The following is a 19,832-nucleotide window of genomic DNA, read 5'->3' on the forward strand; positions in this document are numbered from 1 at the left end:
GGAATGTGAACATGTATGCATTTTGTACCTTGCCTTGCTATATCATTTGTGAAATGCTGATTTTTTATCCAATGAATTTGAAAATTTGCATGATGAAACTAGACATGTTGCTTGACATTTTGGTGTTGATTTGGTATTTTTACCATTTGTCATTTCTGTTTTATGATCATGTTAAGTTGGTGTGACAATTTGTGTCACACCTTTGCTTGTTCAACTTATGTGATGTGTTTGCCTTGCCTATTGATCTCCAATTGTCCTGATTTTTTGTGTGATGCATATTATGGATGTTGTGAATGAGCATGAATTTTGTTGGAATTATTTGAATCATTTCTGATTTAATTGAGATTTTTCATTCTGGTTGGTCACATTTGAGCTTTTAAATTGCCTTGAACTTCAATTGATCATGAAATGCTTTTGGCATATGATATTGATGTGAGACCTTTTGGATTGTTTCAAGATGTGTTTGAAATTGATTCATGTTAATTTTCAGCTTCTGTTTTGAATTTTTTCTTCATCTTTGACCCTAGGCTTTGACCTAGTGGTTTGCCTCTCATGTTTGAAGCTTTGGTTTCAGGTTGAATATCCAAGTTCCATAGTTGATGATGCTCCATCATTTGAGCATTGATGTTTGCCTTTGATTACTAACCTTTGTGTGTTTTGTAGGTTGATGTTGACTCATTTGAGTTTGACCTTTGGCTTATGCATTGTGTACATTGGGATTGTTTGTTGCTTATTGACTGTTGTTTGGTTGTTTGATGTTTCCACAGGTACATTAGTTGCTTTAAGTTCATTTTGAACTTGCTTTTGCTTGGTTGCTTAACTACTTAGGTATAACCTCTCTTCTTCATGTAGTCTGGAAGACCTGTCCTGTTATGTGGGCAGGCACCTATCTGAAGTCCTCCTTAAGAGGCAATGCTTGTGATTGTTTATCTTTGTGCCAAGCAGGAAAAGTCCTCTTATGAGGCAATTGGCAGATAAAAGAGATGTGTAATCCATCTCCTGCTATTCAGTGTGTCATTCCTTTGCTCACATAACATGTTGATGCATTGTGGATATTAACCCAAGATCTTATAGAGTCAATCACTTGTGGAGAAGAGTTCCAACTTTCTGAACTCCCACACTTTCTATTATTCAAAGCTCTCCCAGGCCAGGGATAAGAGCTATGAGGCACACCCCTCATCTCCATTTCATCTGCTTCACCCTAACTCTCAATGTTAGGGTTAAGAGCACAAATTACCCCATTCCAGTTGACTGTAAAGTCTAACCTTGCTTGAGCCTAATTGCTTGTGTATAGTGTGTGCTAATTGACTTGTTTGTCTGATTGCTTGATTCATCTGTGCATATTTGCTTATGTGTGCCTCTGTGCATTTATCATCATTAATTGTACATCATTGCATGATCATTGTTCATATCTTTGTGACATCTCTGTTTGTCCATTGAGGATTCAGTTGTAAGTCCATATATTGGCCATTGTTCCTATGATCTGGAAGGAGTCGAGTGTAAGACCATTTATTGGCAACTTGTTTCCTCTTGCTTATTGCTTTTGTTTTGCTTGTTGTATGTGAGGAGTCAATTGTAAGTCCATTTATTGGCAGTTGTTTCCTATGATCATCTTGTGGAGATTAGTGTAAGCCCATTGATTGGCATCTGATATCCATGTTTTGTTTTGCTTTTGGAGATTGGTATAAGTCCATATATTGGCATTTGATATCCATGTTTGTTTTAGGAGATTGGTGTAAATCCATTGATTGGTATTCGATATCCATTTTGTTTTGTGAGATTGGTGTAAGTCCATTGATTGGCATCCGGTATCCATTTGCTTTGTTGTTTATTTGCTTATTGCTCAATGCCTATTCCAAAGGAATCACTTGGATCATCTACATATGATCTCAAGAGGTGAACATCTAAGAAGTTTTACACTCCCTAACCTTCCACCTTTTGTTTCTTTAAACCTCCATTTGCATGCTAACCCAAACCAGAAAAATATTGTGCAAATATTTTCATTTCTTTTCAAATTAGAAACCTAGGCCTTAAGCCTTTGATTTTCAAACATCATTTTCATAATACTTCTTTTGAATTGAATTCTAATCATACTTTGACCTTTTTTGTGAATAAGTCTTAATTGGTTAATCCAACTCATTCAATTGTTTTGTGGCTTTGTCCATTCTTGATAAGTTTTCATACATTAGCCATAGATCTCAATTATCTTAGTGGTTGATGTTAATCTCACCTTTTGTCCTTAGTGATTGAATTGTAAGACTTCCTTGCTTATTATAGGGTTAACCCCTCACTAGCAAGTTGAAGCTTTTCTCACATGGTGGACTTGTCGTTTGTATAAGGTTGAGTTTTCTCCCGTGGATAATGAAAGACCTTAGGGCTTTTGTTTTAAAATGAACCCACTCATATTTTGGAAATCTTTTAGCCGAACTACGGCGTTTTGATCCTTACCTTCCATGGAAAGGTACGTAGGCAACGGGTTCATCCGTTCAAACACAAAAATAATAACTTGTATATTCTTTTCTCATCTCTTCAATCCATGTTTGCACAATAAATATTTCATAAACAAATAACATTTCATTCAACAAGTGTGAAAAGGGCTCCCTAGGAGTACCTAGGACGTTTTGGGTGCCTAACACCTTCCCATTGCGTAATTTACCCCTTACCCCGATCTCTGATCTTTTCATTAGTTTTCTATGTGTAAAACTTCTTAGGCTTTTGTTCGCTTTTTAGCCATTCCTTTGGATAAATAAAAGTGCGGTGGCGACTCGATTCTTTGTATGCTTTGCTTTTGGTTTAATCAATAAATCATAAAGTGATGAATACACCGCTACAGTGTGTTTGCTCGAACATCTCAGCGTCTTTGTTTTCAGTGTTTTGTTTCGGCGTGCGTTAGCCGAGCTACGAGTGCTCTGATTCTTGCTCTGGTTAGAGAAGATACGTATGCATAGGATGCGATATCCTAGCGAGCACGTTTCCCATTTCCCCGAACTACGTCGACTCTGATGCGACATCCTGCCGAGTCCGCTTTCTCCGTCTCTTTCATCTCGCGTTTATTCCAGTGTGCGTGCATTCTTTGAGCAGTTATTCAGCAACCTTATTCTATTCTTTCTGAGCGTGGATCCCGTCGAGTACGACGGACGTGAGGGGGTGCTAATACCTTCCCCTTGCGTAACCGACTCCCGATCCTTGCAATCTCTGGTCGTAAGACCATTTCCTTTCCAGGTTTAGTTCGAGCGTTTCCTTTCCCTCCTTTGGGATAAATAACGCACGGTGGTGGCTCTGTGTCTTTTCCCGCCGGTTGTTTTTCGCGTATGCGGCATGGACTTACATCAGACTCCAACACACACACAAAGCAGAAGGGTCTCGATTGCAGCTAGGGCAAGAGACAAGGGAGGCCTCGATCGCAACGAGGGCGAGAGAAAAGGAGGATTAAAGTTAGTTGTCAGTCAAACTCGACAAGACATCGCATCTCGTGCCTACGTATCTCATCTGGGCATGAGAATCAGAGTTGTCGTAGTTCGGCTAAACCATTGTCCTCAATAATGGCAGCTGAGTATTGATCATTCTCATGAATGAACCCTCCACTATGGAATACTGCTTGCACAACCTTAACATTGGCACTGAATCGCCCTGGTTGAAATCCTAGCTCGACTCTGTTCTTGTTTTCAGTGACCTCCATAACACGGCCTCACTTATCAATGATGTCATCCTGAATAGCCACTTGTTCATCCTTTAAAGAAGACATGGGTGCCCCATCTTTCTTTAATTCATCCACAATGGACAAAGCTTGGAACGATGTTCCAACTTCCTCCTCAGCATCAACATACGTGAAAGATGACAAATGGCTTACTAATAATGCCTTCTCTCCACCAACAACGACATGCTTTCCGTTCTTCACAAATTTCTGGTTTTAATGTAGAGTAGACGTCACAGCTCCAGCTTCATGAATCCATGGCCGCCCTAACAAGAAGCTATAGGCCAGGTGGATATACATTACCTAGAAAGTAATTTGGAAATCACTTGGACCTATCTTCACTGGAAGGTCCACTTCTCCAATGACAGTTTTATGAGAACCGTCAAACGCTTTGACAACCACACCACTTTACCTCATCGGGGCACCTTGATAGGAGAGTCTTGACAAAGTTGACTTCGGCAACACATTCAATGACGACCTTGTGTCAACCAACTCATTAGACATGGCGTCCTCTTTGCAATTAATCAAAATATGTAGTGCCAAATTGTGATTTCTACCTTCCTCGGGAAGCTCTTCATCACAAAAACTCATATCATTACAAGAAGTGATATTGGCAACTATGTGCTCAAATTGATCCACAGTAATAACATGCTTAACATAGGCCTGTTCCAACACTCTCTGCAATGCTTCTCTATGCGCTTCAGAATTCATTAGCAATGATAGCACAGAGATTTTTGACGGTGTTTGGAGCAGCTGCTCCACAATATTGAATTCACTTATCTTGATTAATCTTAACACCTCATCATCATCGTTAGTCTTCAATTTCCTGGATTCAACAGAATGACACATTGGAGTACTAACCAGATTCACTACAGGAATATTTTCCTTCTTACCTACAGAAATATCTTCCACAATAATCGGAAACACTGGACTGAACAGACGGCCACTACGGGTCACCTTCACAATATCTACAATATTTACCATTGAGTCTGCAACTGGTAGAGGAACCTATTGACCATTTTTTATCATGGTGACATTATACTTATATGGTACAGCTTTATCGGATGTATAGGGGACAGAGCCATCTTTATTGTTGTTGCTGCTATCAAACTGAATGACTACACGCTCAGGGGTCTTGAATATCGGTACAATGACATTCACATCATCTGCCATATCCCTCGATTGTTGAATATGGATTGCATTCTCATCCATCAACTTTTGGATATCTCTCTTGACAACCATACACCCATGTGGGTTCACACTGCAAATGACACAACTGTAGCGGTAAATTAATGACCACCAAGCTATGGATAAGCTTAGCATCAATAAAACCATAGTCGCCACCGCGCTTTTATTGTTTCCAAAGGAAAAGGGAAAAGTACGAACAAAACCCAAAGATAAGAAGTTTTCAAATCAAAACTAATAAAATGCCAGAGATTACAGGTAAGAGGGTTGGTTACACAGAGGGAAGGTGTTAGCACCCAAAGTGTCCTAGGTACTCCTAGGGAGCCTTTTCTTATGTGTGCATATGTATTTGGTGTAAAAGATGTTTGAGAAAAATAGAGTGTGGGGGTGATAAAAGAATTCATTGATTATATTTTTGTGTTTCACAAGACCTTTGGTCTTGTGCCTACGTACCAACATAAAAATGAGGGATCAAAACCTCGTAGTTCATGGTAAAAATTTCAAATGAGTTGGTGCATTGCTTTTAACAAAAGTTAATAAGAGAGGGCACAAAGGGGTCAAAAGTTTGAATGAAGTTGTTAGTTCTTTTTGTATTTTGAAATTTCAAGTCAATGTGATTAATTTTATTTACAAATTTGATTTAAGAAAGAGTTTGAAAATTCAATGGCATAAGGCCAAAGTTTCTAATTATTAAAACAAAGTCTAAGTCTGAAATCACAAGCAAAGAAGGATTTTGAAAAAAAGGGGAGAGATTTTGAAATTAAAGAAGTGGGAGGAGATGAAGAGATTATCCTAAGCACAAATTTAAAAGTTAAGAGTTGAAAAGATTTGACCAATGGGATGCAATCCAACAGACAAGAATGTCGTAAGTAACCCATTTTCCTTTGGACTTTAATCAAGCAATAATCAATAAGCAATGAGAAATGAGCAATATCCAGACATCATGAAGATCAAGGAATCAAATAAAGATAGCCACATCCAAACAAGCACTCCAATAGCTAGCAGTCTTCATTGTCATCCCATGTATTAGATGAAATATTCCTTGATCAACTCTGAACAAAGCATCAGACACAAGATCAAAATAACAATTAAGCACAGAGACAGAGTAGCAGATGAACCCAAGAAATTCCCAAGGCATGTATCAGATGAAGGCACAGTTCAAAATAGCTCAGTCTTAAAATGTTAGCATTGGCCAAGTCCTTTTTGCACAGGGAATGTTGTCTAATCCTAAGTCCAAAAGTTCAGCTCAAGTTCAACAGTCAACCAGATGTTTTTTTAGGGTTTTTCTTGTTATTAGGTATTTTAAGGTCCTAAGACCACAAACAAAACCAAAACACACAAAAAATACATATACAATCACAAGATATGGAACAAATAAGCAAAGTGAAAAGGACATAATCATAAACAAGTTATATGAAATGTAAATGGCAATGAATGATAAATGACTGAAATTTAAATTAGATAATAGTAAATGACTTGAAAGTAAAGCAATATTAACAAGAGTTAGTCAAATGTTAGTTAAAAGTTAATCAAGTGTTAGTGGTGATTTTAATTGATTAAGTCATTCTTTGGAGAACACTCAACCATTCATTCACAAGTATGAATCCTTAAACAAAGACATCTTCCATTAGAAGGCCTCCAAATTGGATAATTCAACAAGTATGCCACTAGGTCCCATGAAAGGAAAAAAGTTCAAGTCTCCACACAATGCCATGAAGAATGAGAGACTAACAATGTCACTTACTAGAATGTTATGCCTTGAAGGTCAAATTTAGCTCTATGTTAAGCAATCGTAATTGGACTTATATAGAAGTCACAACTATCTGAGGTCGGGCAATAAAAACTTAGGTGTTAATGCATGTTAGAGATTTGGTATGAAGAACCAAACTCCTAAAATATACCACACACTAAAAGAAAAAGATCAAAAGCGAGGGACCTATCTCAGTCATACTTGTATTGATTCATCTGCCACAAGGTCATTGATGAATCAATTAGCCTTTAGACATTAGAGATTTCATTGGTCAATTGATGGAATGAGGGAAAATAGGGATCACGATAAAGAGGGAGCGGAAGATAGAAACACAAATTGATCATGGGAGGACTTTCATCAAATCAAAACCATTCATTCATTTTGGGAGATGAAATGTAGATTTCATGAATCCCCTAAATCTAATGGCTTTGATCCATCAAAAGTCAAATCAACCTTGACCAAGGCTTAAACAGAAATTCAAACATCACATGACCATAAAAATGGCTCAATAAATTTTTTAAACATTTAATCAATTAAACATCATATTAAAAATGAATTAAAATACATTTTAATTTGGTCAAAACCTAAAACCCCTTTAAATCACCAAATAAATGGTCAAGGGATTTATCCTAGGTCAAACAAGGTCAAAGGAACTTAGACAAAAAAATTCACTATTTTTAAAAGGTCAGAAGTATTTTTAAACAATTAAAAATATGCAAAAAAAACATTTAATTCATGAAAAATATCAAAATTAATCCAAAAAATAATTTTAATTCAGAATATGGAAGAGAAAAATATTTAAAGATTTTTGGTTAAAGTCCCATATTTTTTGAATTAAAAATGAAATTTCTATGAATTAAATAAAATAAGTGGATTAAATGAAAATTCAGAAAATATAAAAAAACAAGGGCCATCAGATCTCCCTTATTAATTGAGGTGGAAGATCTGATGGCCAAGCGTGTGCTTCACACCGTACACCTCAGTTAATGCGTCATAGGGATGGTAATCATAAGGAGTGGTCAGGATTAAAACATTTTAAACGAAATTGAAGGTTGGAAGAGTGCCAACGCACCACCAGAGCTAGGACTCCGGTCATCTTCTTCGGTGGACCTCACCGGACTAGTCCACCCTCAACCAATTGGAAAATGAAACGTTAGTACATGTTTTTGAAAGAAAAATGCTCAGGAACACGAATCTGACCTCCATTTCTTCCAATTCCAAGTATATAGAAAGATACATGGATTTGAAATTTGAGGTTCATGATCTGAGTTGCTTCAATTTGACCTCAAAGCAACTCAATCTTGTTGCCTAAATTGGTAGGACTTCAGCCAACCAAAAATCAAAGAGAATGGTGAAGAATTGAGAGAGAATCGAATAGAGAAAGTTTCTAAAAAATCACCTTCGGGTAGCTTCAAATTGGCTTGATCTCGATATGAATTTGCTTGATTCTTCCTCCTCTTGCTTGCAGTCATCAATTGAGATGAGAAATGTTATGAATCCTTGGAGTTTGAACTTCAAAACAGAAGGTGAAATCAAACTCGATTTTGAAGAAATCTTCAAGGAATTTATGGTGTGAGGTTCTGAGATCTCTTGGCAAAGCTTGGGCAAGGTGTGTGTTATTTATTAAGCATTGCACTTGTTTATATAGCCAATTGAATTCAGTTTTGCACCCTTTCAATTTTTTGGACAAAATTAGAAACCATAGTGCATGGATGTATGGGCAATGATTTGGGCCTAAATAATGATGCAATCCAACTTCAATTCATGCATAATGAGTATTGGGGTCATCACATGGAAACATGCAAAGGAAAATAATCATTTGAATCCAAATCTTGCCAAAACAAACCTATGAATGGAACCATGCGCAAGTCCCTCAATCTTTGTCCAAATGAGGTGATCTTGGACTTTTTGGAAATGTGAGATCAAGGGGAACAAATTTCATGTTGAACACTTTTCCATTTGGATCTTGGATCATGGTGAAGTTTGAGGTGGAAGTTTGGGAAATCAAGCATGATTGAAATTTTTCTAAGTCCCAAGTCAAATGTTCACTTCTTTCACCTTGAATAACTTTTTCTATGAGCTTCAAATAGAAAATGTTTCTCCATAAAAGTTATATCTCTTTCAAAACTACTCAATTTGGTCACAGATTAGACCTCATTTGGATTTGTCACGAGTGAGTTATGCATTTTAGAAGTTTAGCAAAATTGTTTGTTCAATGGTAATGGCCCAAAATGACCTATAATGTTTCCTCTTGGCACATGCCCTTGCATGTTCAATTTTGAGTTTATCAAATAATAAAAGTTAGATAGGATATCTTTAAATTGATCATGAAACTTGGATGACCTTCATCTCATAAAATATGAGTAAGTTATGGTCTTTGGAAGTTGACCTCCTAACTAGTGCACAAACAAAATGACCTATAATCTTTCACCATAAAAAATGACTTTCCAAGCAAACCTAGATCTTGACCTCAGCATGAAAGTTGTTTGGAATATCATAAGGAGTAACTTTTATCTTGGAATCATTTTCATATGACAAAAGTTGTAGGAGATAGGGTCTAGTAAACCCCAGTTTTGACTAGTTGACTTTCTCTGGTCGACCACCATGAACCAACTTGCAAACTTGAAGATCTCTTGATCTTTTGCACTCATGGAGGATCATATATGCATAATATGATGTACAATGAAGTATCCCTTTAAATATTTGATCAAATATACTTATTGATCTCTCCCAATGCAAACCCAATGAATTAGGGGTAAGAAGGATGCCAAGGTGTGATCCCAAATCCAATGCAAATGATGAGATAGCATGAGGGTTCTTAGGGCCAAAATTGAGGTCTTACAGCTGCCCCTATTTAAGGACATTCTAACTGAGGATGTGAAGGTTAAAATCTTCGTATCAACTCAGTAGAATGGATTTAAATAACTACATATAGAAACAAATTTTGGTCCCTAAGAGACCTCATGATGCATATGATATGAATGTTAAAATAATCTTTGTGGGGAATATATTGCCACAAAGGAAAAGAATCCGGGAGAGACTGAAGGTCCACAGGAGCACCATGTATTCCGTAAGGAAAACTCACTAGGGAGACAGAGACTCTAGGGGGATAAAAAGTTGTGCATAGGCCAGGCTAAGACTTAAAACTGCTGGAGACACGAGGGGAATTTTCATGAAAATAATTCAATAGAAGGACTCTGTCTGGGGATAAGGGAAATCTGTAGGGGAAATGAGTAGATCATAACAAAGCTGAAATATGCAATGATGGGATCTCAACCTCCACGGGGAGCACAACTTCCATGCCATAAACAAGAGAAAAAGGGGATTCCCCTATTGAAGTGTGGATGGATGTACGGTAACCATGTAAAGAAAATGGGAGCATATCATACCAATTCTTATATGTCACAACCATCTTTTGGATGATCTTCTTAATGTTCTTATTTGCAGCTTCAACATCCCCATTCATCTTGGGTCTGTAGGGAGAAGAATTATGATGCGAAATCTTGAAGTCTTTGCAAAGAGCTTCCACCATATTATTATTCAAGTTAGATCCATTATTAGTAATTATCTTACTTGGCACACCATACCGGCATATAATTTGATTCTTGATAAACCTTACAACAACTTGCTTGGTTACATTTGCATACGATTCCGCTTCAACCCACTTTGTGAAGTAATCAATAGCCACTAGAATGAAACGATGTTCGTTCGAAGATTTGGGCTCAATAATACCAATCATATCAATTCCCCACATGGATAAAGGACATGGAGAGGAAATGAAATTCAACAGTGTTGGAGGAACATGAATCTTAGCTGCATAAATTTGACACTTGTGGCATTTCTTCACAAACTTGCAACAGTCAGATTCCATTGTCAGCCAATAGTAACCTGCTCTCAACATCTTCTTTTCCATAGCATGTCTATTGGAATGGGTACCAAAGGAACCTTCATGGACTTCAGTCATCAATAGGTCTGCTTCGTATCTATCCACGCATATGAGAAAAACCATATAGAAGTTTCTCTTGTAAAGCACAACACCATCCAGGTAGAAGTTGCCAGCTAATCTTCTCAAAGTCTTCTTATCTTTCAAAGATGCCCAAGACGGGTAAATCTGACTTTGGAGGAAACATTTGATATCATAATACCATGGCTTTCCATCTTTGACTTCTTTGACAGCAAACACATGAGTTGGCCTATCAAGACGCATCCCAGACAAATTGGAATCTTCATTCCAAAACTTTACCATAATCATAGAAGCCAACGTTGCAAGAGCATCTGCCATTCGGTTTTCATCTTGAGGGATTGATGAAACCCAATCTTTGTAATGTAGTTGAAATCCTCCTCGCATAATCTCTATATGGTATTAAACCGGGTTGATTCGTCTCCCATTAACCTTTGATCTGATTCACAACCAAAGCTGAATCTCCATAGATGTCAAGATACTTTATTCTAAGATCAATGGCCTCTTCAAGCTACATAATGCAAGCTTCATACTCAGCCATATTGTTTGTACATTTGAAGGTTAATCTATCTGTAAACGGAAAATGAGTGCCTTGAGGAGTAATAATCACTGCCTCAATTCCGTTACCATACGAATTAACAGCTCCATCAAATACCATGCCCCAACAGGAACCAGGTTTTGTCCCTTCTTCAAGAAATGGTTTATCACAATCTTTCATCTTCAAGTACAAAATCTCTTCGTCAGTAAAATCATATTGCACTAAATGGTAATCTTCAATTGGTTGGTAAGCCAAATGGTTATACAAGACACTACCCTTAACAGTTTTCTAAGATCGACATTCAATATCATACTCGGATAACACCATCTGCCAACGGGAAATTCTCCCAGTTAAAGTAGGTTTCTCAAACATGTACTTGATTGGATCCATTTTAGATATCAACCAAGTAGTATGATTTAACATACACTGACACATACGCTTAGCAACCCAAGCCAATGCGCAACATGCCTTTTCAAGCATAAAATATCGAGTCTTACAGTCGATGAACTTCTTGCTAAGGTAGTAAATTGCATACTCTTTCTTTCCTGATTCATCTTGCTGACCAAGAACACAACCTATACTCTCATCAAGCACAGTCAAATACATGATCAACGGTCTTCCTTCAATAGGCGCAGACAGAATCAGAGGCTCAAGCAGATTTTCTTTGATACTATCAAAAGCTTTCTAGCAATCTTCGGTCCAATCACAAGACTTATCTTTCTAAAGAAGCTTGAAAATAGGCGCACATGTGGCAACCATATGGGATATAAATCTTGAGATAAAGTTCAAGCGGCCGAGAAAACCTCTGACTTGCTTCTCAGTTTTTGTCGCAGGAATTTCTTGTATTTCTTTGACCTTGGCAGGATCAACTTCAAAACCCTTCTCGCTGACAATAAAGCCCAACAACTTACCAGAAAGAACACCAAAAGTTCATTTATTGGGATTCAAGCGGAGTTTGTATTTCCTCAAATGCTGGAATAACTTCAATAAATGCTCAACATGTTCTTCGTCATCACTTGACTTGGCAATCATATCATCAACATAAACTTCAATCTCTTTATGCATCATATGATGAAAAAGAGTGGTCATAGCTCTCTGGTACGTTGCACCAGCATTCTTTATACCGAAAGGCATCACTCTATAACAGAATGGTCCCCAGGGTGTAATGAATATGGTCTTCTCCATATCTTCAGGTGCCATCTTGATTTGATTATAGCCGGAAATTCCATCCATAAATGAAAAGACTTTGAATTTAGCTCTATTATCTACCAACATATCAATGTGTGGCATAGGAAAATTATCTTTCGGACTATCTTTGTTCAAATCTCTATAATCAACACACATGTGGACTTTTCCATCCTTATTAGGAATAGGCACAATATTGGCCACCCACTGCGGATATTCAGAGGTTACAAGAAAACCAACATCAATATGCTTTTGCACCTCCTCTTTGATCTTTACTGCCATATCAGGATGAGTTCTTCTCAACTTATGCTTGACCGGCGAGCATTCTGGTTTCAACGACAATTTATGCTCAACAATCTCATAATCTAACCCAAGCATGTCTTAATAGGACCAAGCAAACACATCATAATAGTCTTGAAGAAGATCAATCAACCCCTTCTTAGCTTCTAGACACAGTTGAGACCCACTCTTGACTTCCTTCACATCATCCTCAGAACCCAAGTTGACTAATTCAATATGCTTTTCAAACGGTTGAATGGCTTTTTCCTCGTGCTCTAGTAAACGTGATAACTCATCAGATACTTCTTCATCATCAATCTCTTCCTCAACTTCAAACATCGGGAAATCAAAGTTTGGAGAAGGAGTAGGATCATTGTAATCAATGGGTTTGAGAACCAACCTGCATAATGATTTGAGATTTTGAGTTTAGAGAAGTTGAATGCGGACAAATATTTTGCAGATGGAAGATTATTATTTATTTATGTTTTTTGTAATTACCATTTTCAGAAAAGCAAGAGGTGAAAATAAAACATCATAGATGTGGATGAATAAAATTGTATTTTATTCATGATAATAAAAATGCCCAACAATGTTCACTTCTCCCTTAGGCATAGGAAAAGGATTTTTCTTAAAACAATAAAAATAAATTACTTAGAATGGTGAATGACAACAGAAACATCAACAACAACCCAATTGTTTCAAGTTTGGCCATGCGTCACAAAGTTGGCGCAAGCTTCGTCTCCATCACCATTGTCTTCAATAGTGGCAGCTGAGTGTTGATCATTCTCATGAATGTACCCTCCACTACAGAAAATTGGTTGCATAACTTTGGCTTTGCGCTGAATGACCCTGGTTGAATTCCTAGTCCGGCTCTGTTCTTGTTCTCGGCGACCTGCACAACATGATCCCACTTGTCAATACTGCCAGCCTGAATAGACTCTTGCATTTTTTTTAAATAAGAGATGGGTGCCCTAGTTTTCTTTAACTCATTAGAAATAAATAAGGCTTGGAACAACGTTCCAACCTCCTCCTCAGCATCAACATATGTCAAAGATGACAAATGGCTTACTAACAATGCCTTCTCTCCACCAACAACGACAAACTTTCCGTTCTTCACAAATTTCAGCTTCTGGTGAAGAGTAGACGTCACTGCTCCAGCTTCATGAATCCATGGCCTCCCTAACAAGCAGTTATAGGTCGGATGGATATCCATTACCTGGAAAGTAATTTGGAAATCACTCGGACCTATCTTCAATGGAAGGTCCACTTCTCCAATAACGGTTTTACGAGAACCATCGAACGCTTTGACAATTACACCACTATACCTCATTGGGGCGTCTTGATAAGAGAGTCTTAACAAGGTTGATTTCGGCAACACGTTCAATGATGACCTTGTATCAACCAACACATTGGACAAAGCGTCTTCCTTGCAATTCATTGAAATATGCAACGCCAAATTGTGATTCCTGCCATCCTTAGGAAGTTCCTCATCACAAAAACTCAAGTTGTTATTGTCGTACCCCAAAGTTTTCCCTCACCTTTTCACTTTTCACCTGACCCATGACTAAGATTCATCTGTATTCAATCATGTGTCATTCATATGCATCGTGCATTCATGTTAATACAAGCATTTATAGGTTCAAAGTTGGTAATTGATTCAAACCCTAATCAGGGGGAGTTTTAATCCTGATGTGCCTTACGGCTTGATTTGTCACCCTGTACTTAGAAACCCCTAATCCATGCCTCTTGGTTGACTGAGGTCAACTATTGACTTTTTGGTCAACCAGTTGACCAAAGTCAACCATCCACCCCCAAGTCTATAATCTCTCGACTTTGGTAACATCGACTATCCTGTATGTTCGTTCGATCCACTTCATCTTTATATCCAAAATTGTTTATAATTTTAAATTAATTTTAATTGATTTTAATTGGATTTTGGATTCTTTTATTTCATTTTAAGTGAATTTTTATTTTTTAAGTTGATTTTAATTTCAATTAAATTGTGGAATTTCGAGTTAATTTTTAATTGATTTTTGAATTGATTCAAATTTAAAATTAATTAATTTTTTATATTTTTCAAAATGGTCCAAATTTTAAAGCAATTTGAAATTGATTTTAATTAATTTTAATTCGATTTTTTATCTTATAATTGACTATTTTAATGTTTAGATTAGTTTTAAATTACTTTAAACAATCCAATTTACAATTTTAATCAATTTAAATATACATTAACCAAAGCCCATGTCCATAACCAATTATCCAAATCATCATCCAATAATCCATTTCTAATTACTAACCATGTAGATATCCAATTTAATTGCAACCCATATCCAAACCATTTATCCAAATCCAAACAAAATCTATATCCTATTTTGTCCAAACCAATCATAAACCCAAAACCAGGACCCAATTCCATTGTGTCAACCCATTTACCATTAAACCTTTTACATCTCAGTAAAGCAATTTGAGAAAGGTATCAGAATAGAGTATCTGCATAAACCAAGTATATATCCACAACATCCAAAACGGCGATGAAAACCAAAACCAACGGCAACAAAAAGCCAGTTGCACCTGCATATTCACATAGCTCACAAGTCAGGACAATAAAAACCAAAACCTCACGTCTCAACTGGAATTACCACCAAAACTAACCTAGATGAACACATAGGATAGAACCTCACTAACATAATGGCAAACAATTAACAAATTGCTAACAGAGGGATAACGGTAACAAAGCAGTCTCACCAATTGACAGCTACTCAACCCAAGGCTCATTAGCTGATGTGAAATTCATCCAATCGATGCTAACTAACTCCATCCGATGATTTTATAACGGAATCAAACCTCCAACTAACTTACACTACAATCCCTAACAGATCGAGAAACTCTGTTAGCTGTAACTCCCTATATAAACAACAGCGTCGTTCATTCTGCGAGGAGGATCATTCTCACCATAATTCACCAAACTTCATCTTCACTATCTTGCAAACCAATCTCATAACACACCTTTTTCACTCTCAACCTGTTTCTACAAACGCATGGACAAATCGCAGAAGACACCATCACCATCAATCGCAAACTCTCGCACTCTCCCTCTCATCCTCTCACACGTAGAAGAGTCATCAACGATCGACACCTACAGACTAAGAAGATTGTAGAAGAAGATTGCAGAAGAAGAAGAAGAAGGAGTAGTGCAAATAGAAGAGGGAATCGAACAAAGAAGAAGAATGGTGCATTACCTGCGAAGCGGCCGTCGACGTTGAGTCCGGAAAGCCATCGCGTCAAAGTTCTTTTCGAGTACGTATTCTTCGGATCCTCGCTTTATTTGTTAGTGTGCGACGTTTTCGGACCTCTTCCACCACCACTTGTCGATCGCGCCTCCAAGAAGATGTTCACCAGAAGACACATCTGAAAACCGTGGTTGGAATTGTGTCTGTAATAAGCGGATTGAAGGTTGGAATTGCGGCCGTAATAAACCAATTGAAGATTGGAATCGCGTCCGCAAGAAGCTGGTGATTCGCGTTTGCAGGGGAGGATTGAACTCAGATTGAAGGTGACGTTTGTGAGGCCGTTGTACAAGAGACGGTGAGGGAAAGTCGTTCGCTGAGTTTATGGGGCTTATCTTGGTTAGATAACACGAACCTATGCAGTGGACTCAGATTCATTTGCTCTTTGGGCTTAAGGCCCGAGTTTCATATCCAGACGCACTTGGGGAGCGTTAAACCCCCCTCCGATCAACTAGCTGATGTTGGGCCTTCAACACCCAGGCCCAAGCATTTTGCTGGCCAATATTCTTGGATCGTCCATGTACCCCTAATACTCTCCAGGCCCATTTTTGGTTTCCACTTGTATAATCCAATTTGCAATTAGGTTTGTCCATATTGTTAATATCTAGTTCATGCTAATTAATGATTCAAAGATTTAGAAATAAGTATAATTCTAGGCTAATTAAAACGCTGGATAATTAAGTTTTAGAGTTTAATTAGATTAGTTAGGTTTTAAAACTTGATTGGGAATTTTAGAATTTCAATTAGATTAATGATATTTGGATTCTTAATATTATTAGAATATAATTAGTTGATTAGAAATCTTAATTAATTTTTAGAAATAATAGATTTTAGATTAATTAGGTTAAATATTTTTTTAGATTAAAATACTAATTAATTACAGTTTTAGAACCTTGTAGAATTCTAAGTAGGATTATTAGAAATCTTTAGATAATTAGAATATTTGATTTTTAGAATTGGAGATTAATTGGAAATTAGCATAACTAGGTAATTAGGATTAGTCCCTTATTTAAATTAGATTCTATTTTTTTAATTAATCAATTTTTAGCATAATGATTATTTTGCCCTTAAGGCTCAAATCTCAATTTTGTACATGCTCCCCTAGTTTAGGAATTTAATTAGAATTGTCTAACATCACTTAGTTAATTTAATAGTATTATTATATATAATTCAACTATTATTTTAATCATATTGATTAGCATTGACCAAATGACACTTTGGTCAACCAAATCATTTGTAATCGTGATGTAAGCCCCTAGCCTAATTCAAGTGACCAAAAGACCCTTGGTCACCCGATATGACAAGTTCATTTTGCCTAAGCTGTTATGGATATGCTGAATCTCTGAAGCTCAAGACCTCAAGGTTCAAACGCAAGATCAAGACTCCAAGTCAACATCAATCAAGCATAGCTAGCAAATTGGACTACATTCTCCAACACAACAAAGGTGTCAACACTTGGTAAACACGATTCAAATTGTATGAATTGAGCCTTAAGCAATAGGGAATGATAAGACATAGTCTCTCCTATCCTCGTCTAGAGCGAATTTGTGTATGGGGCATAGGCCCCAAATATTCAAAACGTTCGCCCTTATTCATAGTCTTTAGTACAATACGAATCGATTAAACTACCAAGTCTTCTTCACATAAGACAACCTCAATACAAGGATCAGCAATGAAGATTCTTCACCAACAACTTGTCAATTAAGAGAAGTATCATGTGAAAAGAGCCTTAAGTAATAGGGAATGACGAGACGAAGTCTCTCCTATCCTCGTCTAGAGCGACTTTGCGTATGGGGCGTAGGCCCTTAATATTCAAAAGGTTCACCCTTATTCATAGACTTTAGTGTGATTCTTATCAATCGACTGTCAAGTCTCTTATCAATTCATTTTCCACTCTAATCATTTCAATCCAATCATTCAATCATATTCTTTTGCCTCTAATCTTACTTTCATTCGTAGTGGGCTGAACTACGAAAGCTCTGATTTCCTTATTGCATTATAAGGATACGCAGACAAGAGAACTCAGTTTCTTCGCGAGCTACCCTATTTATCAATCAATCATTCTCCATTCGTTCAATCTATATCATCCTTTTGAGATCAACTATACTTCTCCTTGGACTCCTTGTCTATCCTTTTAAGACGATTTAACGACAGTCCACCTCATCAATCGAGAGTTGTTTGGCTCGTACCCAAACATTTAATTCATTCTTTTCGTCTAAGACGCCACTTTTTTCTTCGATTCAGAGTCTATCCCTTTCTTGGATCCAAGATACTATTCTCATTTGATCTCGAACTGTTGGTTCCCCATCCAGTGATATATTGTTCCTTGTACACAACAATATTTTCTCTTGCGCCCCATTTTTACCCCTTGAAGACGCCGTAACACCAGTTCATCTTGTGAATCGAGAGTTGTTTGACTCGTACCCAGATATTCAACTCATTCCTTTGGTTGAGAGGCTTGTTTACTCTTTGATTCCAAGTTCCATCCGGTTGTGGGTTCCCTTGATACCATTTTGTTGGTGCAAATTATACTTTTCGTCACTGTATGTCTCTCTCAATATTTCTCGTGGTCGCGAACTACGATTGCTCTGACTTTCTCATTTCACAATGAGAATACGTAGGCATGAGGATGCGAATACTTAGCGAGCATACTTCTAATTATTCCTTCCTCCGCCTTAGGGCATCACTCGTATCTTTCACAATTCATTATCTACCTTCGATCATAAATCATTCACTCAGTGACATATTATTCCTTTGATATCAAAATATAACTTTCTTTGGATATCCATATTCACCCTTTTGGGATGCCTAACGTAAAGTCCGCATTTCTACCTAGAGTTGTTTGGGACTGTGCCCAAACACTTAATTCCTTCTTTTTTGGCTAATCACCTTATAGTGGTGGTCTTACTAGTCCACGTATCGGTTAAAGTTGTTTCCCTCTATGGTACAAATCTCATTTCTCTTATGGATTCCAACACACTTTCACCTTTCGGTTTCAAACAAGACTTCTTCAGTCACTTATCACCAAATATTCAATTTTGGGACTTCGGTCACTTCCTTCCATTCATCTCCATGATGCATTCATAATCTACCTTCATTCACTCCATGTGATTTACCTATTCTTTGAGCCTAATACACTATACCTTTATGCTCCATCTTGTACCTCTTTGTGAACCGAGAGTTATTTGTGCTATCAAACCAAACACTTAATTCCTTTCTTCTTCGGTTGTTCCAATACAGTGATATTGTATTGTAGGCCCTCACTTGTTGGTTTATACTTGTTTACTCTTGGGTTCATATTTCGCCCCTTGTTGGAGTTCAAACAATTATATCCTTTGGTTCAGACCATACTTTGATCACAACTTCTTTTCACCTCCCACCATTAGTTCTTTGAACTATGGAGCTCTGAATTCCTTTTTGTACTATGAGGATACATAGGCATGAATCCTCACTGAGCACTTTATCTATTTCTCTCCTTTTCCCCCATTTATTAGTGAGTATTCTTCAGTTATAATACCCATCCAAGCGAGAAAAATCAAAATGGTTCCCATGGAGTACCATGGATGTTTGTGGTGCTAATACTTTCCCCTTGCATAACTGACTTCCTTACCCAACATATCTCTTCCCCCGGGTTTTATCGATATTTTCCCTTTCCTTCGGGAATAAATAAAGTCCGATGGCGACTCTGTTGTATGTTCAAGCGTGCGATACGCTCGGGTATATTTTTGCTAGCTTCAGTTGGCGACTCTGTTGGGGAGCTTGCTTGTTGTTGGGGGGTCTCTTCTTGAGCATCCCCAGCTTCTGCTGGCGACTCTGCCGAGTATGCTTCACTACTTGGAGTACTTCCTAGTCGCTAAAAGGAGTCAAGCCTAGTTTAGGTTATTTTCTCGCTAGTTTTAGGTGTTTACCTGTATGCATTTACTCGCTTTACTTATCATATTTCTTTATATTAT

The 19,832-nt window shown here is 37.3% G+C and overlaps 1 protein-coding gene across 3 annotated transcripts in view; it reads right to left on the reverse strand.

Moving 5' to 3' along the window:
• LOC127118960 (uncharacterized) overlaps window positions 1-16,257 on the reverse strand; it is an 89,789-nt gene extending 73,532 nt beyond the window's left edge. The window contains exons 1-3 of one of the 3 annotated variants that reach the window (XR_007802486.1): window positions 15,832-16,231; window positions 15,338-15,728; window positions 14,848-15,163 (exon numbers count right to left, since the gene is read on the reverse strand). Coding sequence is in view for 1 of the 3 variants with exons in the window: in XM_051049188.1 (XP_050905145.1) it covers window positions 13,308-14,030 (723 nt within the window). In the remaining 2 variants the exon portion in view is untranslated. Of the gene's footprint in view, window positions 1-13,286; window positions 15,164-15,337; window positions 15,729-15,831 lie in introns of those variants that run through there. The other 2 variants (XM_051049188.1, XM_051049191.1) reach the window with 2 other exon arrangements.
• Between the last annotated feature and the right edge of the window lie 3,575 nt (window positions 16,258-19,832).

The sequence above is a fragment of the Lathyrus oleraceus genome, chromosome 2 (genome assembly GCF_024323335.1).
Source record: "Lathyrus oleraceus cultivar Zhongwan6 chromosome 2, CAAS_Psat_ZW6_1.0, whole genome shotgun sequence".
NCBI lineage: Eukaryota > Viridiplantae > Streptophyta > Magnoliopsida > Fabales > Fabaceae > Lathyrus > Lathyrus oleraceus.